Source organism: Sinocyclocheilus anshuiensis, unplaced genomic scaffold, assembly GCF_001515605.1.
Source record: "Sinocyclocheilus anshuiensis isolate Anshui unplaced genomic scaffold, SAMN03320099.WGS_v1.1 scaffold396, whole genome shotgun sequence".
NCBI lineage: Eukaryota > Metazoa > Chordata > Actinopteri > Cypriniformes > Cyprinidae > Sinocyclocheilus > Sinocyclocheilus anshuiensis.
Window position 1 is genome coordinate 1,892,698 of NW_015558623.1, and position 10,514 is coordinate 1,903,211.

Sequence of the window (10,514 nt, forward strand, 5' to 3'; positions counted from 1 at the left end):
ACTCCTCATTTTTTAATGTAAGTCCACAAGTTCAGTCATTCTGTGAGCTTGTAATGAGACAGCTGTTAGAAACTGTTCTAGAGCATTGTGCTCAGGCATATGCACTGCTTGGTCCATTCAGTTTATTTGTTCCTCTTTAAAAAGGTTTTACTTTTGGAAAACATGTTTTAAGTCCTGTACACTCACAGTAGATGAAGACTCCAGTCATATCAGTAGCCTAAGAAAAGCTGATTGATTTATTTGACATAGATCAGGTTGCATGGGGCCAACATGCTAAGATCACTATTACTTGATTTATCTTTGTAAACCAATGTTTTCAAACACTTTGATTGTGCAATAAATTAATCATGTCTGATTATGAATAAGGCATTGTTAAAATGACATTGGTAATTAGAAACCGCATTCACGCCACAAGACGACATATTTAACCACAACAATTCATTTGATTTAAAGTAAATATAGAAGTAAATCTACATTTGATTCAAATAAAACACAAAAATGTGACTTTATTAACGCATTTTGCATAGATTGAAGAATATCCACCTTATTTTATTTTTTTACATAAATGCATTTGTAACTTGAATGTGTGAGGCTTCCGGTGCCATTCACCTCCAGTTATTTTACCCATCAGTCTGTTATACCACTTGATACTGAAAACTGGTATGTTATTATATTATTTTACTTTATCATAATCATAAACATACTGGTTTGTAACGAAAATAGCACATTGATAGAATAAAGCTTATTTCCACATTGCAAAATAAGGTTGATAGCGCCACAGGAAATTCAACTTTCGAGTTATTTAAACTAATAGGTGACAAAAAAAGCAATAAGACATGAAAGTCTGTGCATTAATCAAAGGGATGATCTTAGGCATGATGCAAAGAATTGAGTATCTAAAACCCTCATATTGCTTTTACAACACAGCTACACCAGCAATGTGATAAAAGACATCAATGTTCAATGAACAGTTCACATCAACAACAAACAGAAGTAAACTATTCTACAAAGTAATACAGTTCATTATCAGTACCGCAGGAGTTTCCAGTTGCCGTTAAACAAAGTGACTTTTGTAGAATTACAGTTATCGCACTGCAGAATATTTGAAGATCGTAAACCTGATGACATCTCGTCATATTATAATTTGAATTGTCTTAATATATGAATGAATGCATTTTGGGAGAGAAGAATACTAACACTTGAAATATGCACATACGACACGTTTCCCTATAGGTTATAGAAAAAAATCTTTGGAAGACGTTTTGAATGGCATCCTCTTACATTTGACCTGAGATGTAAACAAACATAATAAAACACTCTTATTTTCAATACAATTTTTTCATTCCATTATAGAAAAAACACTGAGAAAAATACTTTTTGTTTTGCCAATGAAAGATGTTGGAAGAAACGGAGTGAATTTCACAAATTGTGCCAGCGGAAAGCGGTTCCTTCATGTATTGGTGAGAAGCTCAGTAAGGCACGGTCGAAAGAGTTCACTCCTTGAGTTTACTCTCCAGAAAGTCTTGAATTTGATTGAGGTTCTCTTCTTGTTGACCCAGTGCTTCAAGTATGATTCCCATGGGTGATTTCTTGAGTCCAGCACTCTCCATCTTATTCTCCAGTTTGTTTTTCATGTTCCGTAGGCGAAGCGATGCATGTACAAAGATCACTGAAATGCAAAATGACAAAGGACTTTAAGCTTCCAGATGCTTCATGTTGCATGCTAAATGACATAATATCTGGATTTAATAAACTGCTGTTTTGCATTTGTTTTCCTGCAAGCCACAATGAGTCTTATTGTTTTCCATCGAATAGGTTTCCATCTTACGAAAACATTTTTTTTCCTCATTTCATTTTTAGATTTATGAAAATTATTATTTTCTTAAGAAACTTACAGATAAGAGGCAGCTTGATTCCAAGCAGGAGCACCATAACTCCACCAAAAAGCGACATGAGGAAATAGCTCACGACCATCACCAGGAATACAAACAAAGCAGGGTTCTCCTTCTTGAATTTTTTGACGACCGCCTTGTTCTCCCCTGCCCATACAGAGCCAATGAAGACAGAAGCGACCACTGCTGCACCCGTGAACATGCTCACAGGGTTCAAGAACCTGTGGACAGAGAATTTGGCAGTGACAGGATCTTATTGAGGCAAAAATTATAGTGATTATACTACATTTGTGTCCGACACTTTTCCCCCCCAACTTCGATGTCTACTTAGAAATAAGCAGTGTACTCATTAAAGTTGTACTCACTGTGTTTTTGATCACAGCCTTTTATGTTTTATGAGAATACACGCATATGTCAATGGTGACACCTAACGGTTATAAAATGTAAACACAATAAAATATTGTTGACAAAAAGCAGGCATCTTCCATGTTGGGCTTAAAATATTTAAATAATTAACTTGACAGTTTAATAATTTTGACTCTGAAACGTTAAAATAGGCATGCAGTCTATGATTGTGAAATTATTACACGACTAAATACTGCTTTCGTGCCCTTTGCTAATGGACAGTGTCAGTGTCATGTGATTACACCCTTAAATATTGTTCAGTCTTAGCAACTAGCTATAATATTAGAGCCAAACCATAATCTCCCAGACATTAGATTGGCCTTCATCTTACAAACACAGCTGCCCACATATCAACACAACTATGTGTGCCCAGCCCCAGTTCAACTAACTGTCCACGAACTATATTTAACTAAGAATTACCTCATGTTCTAAATTGTACAGGACAAAAACTTCGCATGAGAACAGCTTATTTTTTTTCAGTGCAACATTAAATTCTCTCTAAAAAAAAAAATAGATAAAAAAAATAGTATCAAAGTACCATTAAAAAAACATTTAGGTGAATTTTATTAGAACTTTATTTATAGTGCATTTAAAGCTATGTTCATTTAAAGCTGACTTAAGAGTATTTTGTTTCAACAGTCATTTCTCGCGATACTTTGTGTAATGCGATGTTTGTATTGACGTGCCGACGACAAATTAGAAATAATATTTGAATATTCATTTAACAGTTAAATCCCATATTGTGCATGCATGATCACGTTCACCAAGAAGACAGGCTAACCTTACTGGACTTACCCTACAACCAGGAATACAATGATTGCCAGTACCAGATAGTTAGTTTGATAGTACAGGAGGTTGCTGACCACTCTGTTGTTCCATTTCGCCAGATCTCGCGTGTCTGGTCTGGCGAAGCGCTCTGAGCCTGGATAGAAATCATCCCAGCTTCTCAAAGGGGCGATCTCCACTTTAGCCATTAAATCAGACTAACCGGATCCCAGCAGCTGCTCACCTCATATGCAAACAGTCACGTCTTCACTCTTCTTCTTAAGCGTTTTTGGCGGTTGGCAAACCAGCTAATAGGTGCTTTACCACCACCTGCTGGACTGGAGTGTGGAACAAAAGTCTGGCTGAGAAATATAACAGGATTAATAAAAAATAAATAAAAAAATGGGTGTGGGGGGGATTTGCCCTACTATTCTATGATCTTCATACACATATGATGTACATATGTTTTCCTTAGTGCTGTTCCAAGTATATTTTCCAAAGCGAATTTAAGTTTATATTTTTCAAATACTTCTTTTAATATTATTCTCTTATTTTCATATGCATGACATTCTATTATTATATGTTTTACTTGTTCCCAACACTCTTGTACTATTGCCTTTGTAGGGTGTAAACTTCCTCACTCTCGCTTTGGCTTTAAATGGGTGGCAACTTAGACAAACTATCGAGATTGAAGCAATCTCAAGAGACAATAGGCTTTTTATTATCATGCTACTCACATGTTTCTTTACGGTTGTTTTACTACTGATTGAATTAGCCAGGAACTCGATGGGATGAATCTTTTTTTTTTTTTGAGTCGGATCTTTTAAATGAAACATTGGAACTGTTTCACAAAACCGAATCGATTCTGGAGTCAATTGAACCAATAACCTATAGTGACCCTATAGGATCTGATTGATGTGGAGAAAAGCGAATTACTTTAATAGCTGACATTTTACACATAAAACATACTAAACACATGACAGTTTTATCAAAAGGAATACGAAATAAGGTTCCGTTTCAATGAATTGCATTAAAACCCTATTTAAATTACAGCTAAGAAATGCAGATACATTTTTAGTATTACTAAATCCAGCATGCTGTGTGGGAGCCTGAAAAAGTAAATAAACTATTTTCATTGGTTGTTAAGGTCATTACGTAGGTACCCCGGAAACTCGGTGTAGACTGGCCACGCCCCTTCTGTGAATGTCATGGCTGCGCGCAGCGTGAGTGAAACTACAGATGTGCTAAAATACTAAAGCATATATTTTTTTCTTGGGTGAATAAATATAACTTATTTTATGTCATATTTGATACATTTATTGTTTCTTTTGGTAACTCCAATTATAACCTCACAGTGTTATCTTTGGTAATATCACGTTATGTGCTCATCACCTTAGAAGCTAGCTTCGAAGAGTCGCTTCAAGTCATAAGCTATTTATTAACCTAACGTTTATGCATATTTAAGATTCTCTTCAGATGAACTGAGGAGGGCAGCAATACGCCTTTGAAGCGTCTAAGCTGCCGCAAATCACAGAAGAAGAAGAAGAATAAGCTTCAGTATTATTTATGACATGTGAAATTTAGAGACAGTGACATTATTGTCTGTAAGTTCACCGATGTGGGCTAAATTATTTCTGCGCCCCTCGTTTATCAACCGAGTTAATATCACGTGGAGTCGCAGATTATTAGTCACAATGCAACTGAAAACTAAAGAGTTTGAGTCCTTATTTACCGACGGGCTGGTTGGTATTGCTGGTAAGTTCACTTTATCTTACGTCATCATAATTTTTTCAAAAATACTGTGGTGGTACCATGGTACAGTGATAGTAGGCTATACCACTTTTAATATGCAGTACCAGTGAGAAGTTTGGACACACCTACTCATTCTTTGTTATTAGCATTTTCATATTATATAATATTACTTAAGTCACCAAAAATACAAAATGACACAAATGGAAATAAATCTATTTGACATTTTATTAAATCAGGCGTGTCCAAATCTCTGAATGATTACCATGTTAGTGTACCATGCTATTTACTTTGTACTACCAAGGAACATTTGATATTTGTTTTGATAAATAGAAATATTTGAAAAGAACCAGTTTGAGCTGAGGATTGCAGGAGGTGCGGTGCGGGATCTTCTGTCAGGAAAACGGCCTGAAGATGTGGATTTTGCCACCACAGCCACTCCAGAGGAAATGAAGAGCATGTTCCAGGCAGCAGGAGTCAGGATGATTAACAACAAAGGAGAGAAACACGGGACCATTACTGCCAGGGTAAGGTGAAGCATAGTTTTTATACTGATATTCATCAGACATTTTACTTGGGTGTTTTTCTAAACCTTTAATTCATATTATTGAGCTTCTGCAATGGGTTTAGGTGATCTGTTTTAATTTGTGACAATTCTCCACATAATCTCAATGTTATATCCGCAAACTGAAACATAAGGATTTATACATTTTTATAGCTTCATGACGAGAACTTTGAAGTGACCACATTGCGAGTGGATGTACAGAATGATGGGCGGCACGCAGAGGTGGAGTTTACCACTGACTGGCAGAAGGATGCAGAGCGCAGAGATCTCACCATCAACTCCATGTTTCTTGGTAAAACATAAGGAGTTTCTAAAATAATATTTCACCTGCATGAGCTTTGCAATTTAATATCTTCATGAATGAATTCTTCATTGATTTGTTAAATTTCATTTGGAATAATTAACATTTTTGTGTATTTGATTTGTCCTTTATTGTGTTTTTACAGGGCTGGATGGGACACTCTATGATTATTTCCAAGGATATGAGGACCTCAAGTACAGGAAAGTAAGGTTTGTCGGCAGCGCCTCACTACGGATCCAAGAGGACTACCTTCGAATTCTAAGATACTTCAGGTAATTATGTGCTATTACTGGGAAGAAATATATGCCTTTGGAATGATATAAGGGTGAATAAATTATAACAGAGTTATCCCTTTAAATTTTACAATATATATTTTTTACAATAAAATTTTTCATTGAACATTATAAAGTAGAGTCCACTGTATAGCCTATAAATGGCTAATGTGGTTTATATTTATTTATTTATTTATTTTTGTCTGGTTGCTCTGTAGATTTTATGGTCGGGTGGCAACTGAGCCTGAGAAACATGAACCCGAGACTCTGGAGGCAATAAGAGAGAATGGCAGAGGATTAGCAGGAATCTCAGGTGAGAGGATCTGGGTGGAGCTGAAGAAGATGCTGGTCGGAAACCATGCTGATCACCTGCTGGAGCTTGTCTATGAGCTGGGCCTTGCCCAGTACACAGGTGAGAAACAAAAAATAGTGATGCAAATATTTGTAAGGAACTGTGGCTGAAAATCTAAAAATATAATGGACATTTACCTGTCACTAATTGGTTTCCATCTGAATTTATTATTCAAAATGCATTTAAAAATGCAATTCATATGGACAGTTTTCTATGATGAACATGCTTTAAATTTCTGAATTAAAGTTAACTTTGATATTTTTTGTGGGGCATAAAAATGGTAATGTAACTTTCTGGAGATGTAAAAAGGAAAAAGTTTTTTCATATTAAATTATTATTATTATTTTGTTTAATGAATGTAACATTTATATATCAGAATAATTTTTATATTATAAATGTTCAGACTTGCTGTGTCTTTTCCTGCAGGTCTTCCAGCAGATGGCAATGTTGAGGAGATGAAGCAGATCTGGCAGAAGGCTCACGACAGCTCTCCTAAACCCATGACTATCCTGGCTGCTCTGTTCCGAAGCCAGGAGGATGTGGAGAAACTGGATCTGCGACTGAAACTATCCAGAGAGGAGAAAAACTTGGGCCTGTTCTTGGTCAAATACAGGCGAGATCTCGTTAAGGGACAGGACGAACATGACGGCATGAAACTGTACACAGATTTCATCATTGATGTATGTACTTTTCCTTCCCTTCTAAAGTTTAGTACAAAAAATGTCATTACATCAGTTGCTGTACATTGATTAAATTTAATTCAAAATTAAATCAATGTACAATGTTTTAATTAAAATTAAATGAATTTCATATAAAGCATTTTGACATACAAAAAATGCATTTGTTAAACAAACATCAGTAAGACCCACTTTATCCCCATAATCATTAAAACTGTCATTCCAGTGTTATTTTAGTTTTGTGTACCACTGTAGTATTCATTAATATTTTGAATTAGCTTTTATTTTTATATTTTATGTTAACAGTTTTAGTTTAAATTTGAGTCATTTTATGTGCTTTTGTCATTCAATTTAAAAAAATATATTTTTAGTTATTTTTATTTTATTTAAAATGTAGTAATTTTAGAACTTCAGAACTTTTAGTTTAGTTAGCAACATTTCTACATTCTAAGTTTTTCTATATATTTTATATTATATTTTCTATGCATTACATTTTTATTTTATTTCAGATTTATTTAAATTACCAAGAAAATTAAGTAGTCTTAGTTAATAATAACAACACTACGGAAGAGGATTAGGGCCAAGAAATAAAAAAATAAAATAAAACCATCTCGAGGTTAAAGTCATTATAATACGAGATTAAACTCATTCAATTTCAAGAAAAATGTCTAAATAAAATGTTGAGAATAAAATCATTAAATTTAGAGATTAACGTTGTTGAGTTTTGAGAAAAAACTTGTTAAATTGCGAGAAAAAAAGCCGAAATTAAATGTTGAGAATAAACTCATTAAATTACGAGAATAAAGTCGAAATAAAATACTGAGAATAAACACACTCGTGTCATGTTCATTTTATCTCGTTGAATTGTATTAGTCAGCGTCGTCTGCAGTTGCGTAGGTCGTAGAGAGCAATGCTCACGTATGCGGTCGACCAGAGTTTGTTTCCGCCTTTTGCCGAACTCACTCTTCTTCCTTTTTCATCACATATCACATCGGAAAAGTGGAAATCAATTGCCTAACGAGTGTTTAATAATGATGTATTAATTGGGTAGGTTTAGGGGTTAGTAGGCTATAGGGTTTTTTTTTTTACCAGTAAGGCAGCGTCTATTTAATAATTTTAATAAATAAAATAATTTACACTCTGTTATTATTGCATCCTGTTAATGTACAGCAATACTGAGGTACAAATAGTATCTGTCACTATTTATAAGTATAAATAGCATCTAATTACTATTTACACTTATTGCAAAGATCTGCTACTTTTACATAGCTTAAATAGAATCACTATTTTCACTTAGTGTAAATAGCACATCGCTAAAAATGCTGCTGTTGTCACTTAGAATAAATAGAATATATCACAATTTTCTCAGTGTAAATAGCATCCGATGTGATGAAAAAAGGAAGAAGAGCGAGTTTGGCAAAAGGCGGAAACAAACTCTGGTCGACCACATACGCGAGCATTGCTCTTTGCGACCTGCGCCACTGCAAACGCTGATCAACACTGTCCAACGAGATAAATTGAACATGACACGAGTGTGTTTATTCTCAGTATTTTATTTCAACTTTATTCTCGTAATTTAATGAGTTTATTCTCAATATTTAATTTCGGAATTTTTCTTGAAACACAACTACTTTTTTCTTGAAATTTTACGAGTTTAATCTTGCATTATAATGACTTTAATCTTTTTTTTTTCTTTGTTATTGCTTGGCCCTAATCCTCTTCCGTACAACACTGATTTATATATATATATAATTATTATTTTTTTTTTTCATTGAAGTCTAGAGAGCCGGACTCCCAGAGTAAAGTACTGGAGCTGCTGAAGTATCAGGGAGAAAATAAACTCTTAGTTGAGCTGAGCAGGTGGTCCATCCCTCGCTTCCCATTGAGTGGCCATGACCTACGCAAACTGGGTTTTACCTCAGGTAAAGAGATCGGCACCATCCTTCAGAAGCTAAGGGACACATGGAAGAAGAGCCACTATCAAATGAGCAAAGAGGAACTCCTGGCCACCCTCAGCACATCCTGATGCCAGATAAGGAAACACACTTGTGTCAGAAGTGCTTATGTCTCTGCATGCATGTGCAATAATGCATTATGAGTCTGTGTTGAGAAGGTGTACCTCCATAGTGTCAATGGATATTGAGAGAAGGAACCATCAGGGCAGTCATATAACACTTTTCTTATTTTGTCCTATGCCTTTGCAGATACAATGCAACCAAAGGTTTAGGTATATCTATTGTTGCTATCTTGGGAATTTGTATTGGCTATTGGCTTTTTGGATGGTTGTCAGGGTGCAGAAAATGTCTTTGAGCATTAAAGTGCACATTTTCAGATTTAGAACGCTTTAAACATATGGAGTATTTACCCCGTCGTTGAACCATGGGCATCATAAACACTCTCTAAAATGTTTTCTTTTATTAATTATTCATGAAGTTCCCTAGTTTGACATAATATCATATTCATTCATTAATGTAATTGGTTTGAACAAGGATGCATCTAAATTGAATGACGCAATGATGCAAAGTTCATTTTGTTTTTTGTTTATTTGATGTGGGATCTTGCCCTTTCAGCAAGTGGTGTAATTATTATTGTGAAGGGAGTAATTTAGCTCTCCTGCAGAGAAGACATCTTATATGAAGCTGTAGCCATGGTTTCATTATGAGGAAAAATTGTGTTCCTTTTGTCAACAGTTCATAGTTATTAGAAGGTTGTGCAACCAGCTCTCCAGGTGTTTACTTTGAAATAAAGTAGCCCACATCACGTCTTACAGTGTCGTGCTGTCTTGCTTTAAAGTCCATGGATGCTCGGAGATGACTTAAGCATTATTTTTTATATGTTTGTGAATTACTTAATATGATAATGATTTCACATTGACATCAGGGGTAGGTTGTGTCATATCATTTTTGCATTGATTATTGTTGTTATACAGTCCCACAGCTTTTTAAGAGTCTGTTAATGTAAAGTTGTCAAATTTAAAGGGATAGGTTCACCCAAAAATGACAAATCTGTCATCATTTACTCACCCTCATGTCATTTTAAACCTGTATGACTTGTTTTCTTCTGTGGAACGAAAAATTCATATATTTAAAAAAAAAAAATGTTTCAGTGTGTGTGCGGATTTGTCTATAGAATCAAAGTTGGGTCCAATGTTTAAACTCTATTGATTTTATATATACATTTTGGTTGAACTATCCCAATAATAATAAATTCTAGGATGGTCTGAGTGTGAGTAAATTATAAGCAAATTTTCATTTTTGGGTGAACTATTACTTAATGACTCCCAAATCATAATTGGTGCAGCTTATTGGTTTTAGCCACTTAAGTAATGAAATGGAGATAACCTATGTTGGCTACATTATAAATACAACTCTATCTGGAAGGTCCAGAGTAAATATTTATTAAGCAAAATTGACAGAGAGCGAATGTCTTTGTATAAAGGACATATAGTCCATCTTTTCAGCTTGTGGATTTCTGAATACCATCTTATGCTCGTAAGTATTTGTATGAAAGACCCTCCCCCATCCATCAGAGCAACA

At 34.8% G+C, this 10,514-nt stretch overlaps 2 protein-coding genes across 3 annotated transcripts; one reads left to right on the forward strand and one right to left on the reverse strand.

The window, feature by feature from the left end:
• Positions 1 to 486: 486 nt before the first annotated feature.
• On the reverse strand, positions 487 to 3,422 carry LOC107680705 (PRA1 family protein 3-like). The gene is made up of 3 exons (XM_016476728.1): positions 3,093 to 3,422; positions 1,896 to 2,113; positions 487 to 1,669 (listed from the first exon to the last, which is right to left on the reverse strand). The coding sequence occupies exons 1-3, from the start codon at positions 3,269 to 3,271 to the stop codon at positions 1,494 to 1,496; spliced, it is 573 nt and encodes a 190-aa protein (XP_016332214.1). The 5' UTR covers positions 3,272 to 3,422; the 3' UTR covers positions 487 to 1,493.
• An 804-nt stretch (positions 3,423 to 4,226) lies between these two features.
• Positions 4,227 to 9,923, forward strand: LOC107680704 (CCA tRNA nucleotidyltransferase 1, mitochondrial-like). 2 transcript variants are annotated; one of them, XM_016476726.1, is made up of 8 exons: positions 4,227 to 4,285; positions 4,528 to 4,817; positions 5,145 to 5,338; positions 5,530 to 5,668; positions 5,823 to 5,949; positions 6,168 to 6,361; positions 6,728 to 6,981; positions 8,756 to 9,923. In XM_016476726.1, the coding sequence occupies exons 2-8, from the start codon at positions 4,679 to 4,681 to the stop codon at positions 9,002 to 9,004; spliced, it is 1,296 nt and encodes a 431-aa protein (XP_016332212.1). In that variant the 5' UTR covers positions 4,227 to 4,285; positions 4,528 to 4,678; the 3' UTR covers positions 9,005 to 9,923. The 2 variants fall into 2 exon arrangements, with proteins under 2 accessions (XP_016332212.1, XP_016332213.1); XM_016476727.1 differs by having other exon boundaries at positions 4,262 to 4,817.
• The last annotated feature ends 591 nt before the right edge of the window (positions 9,924 to 10,514 follow it).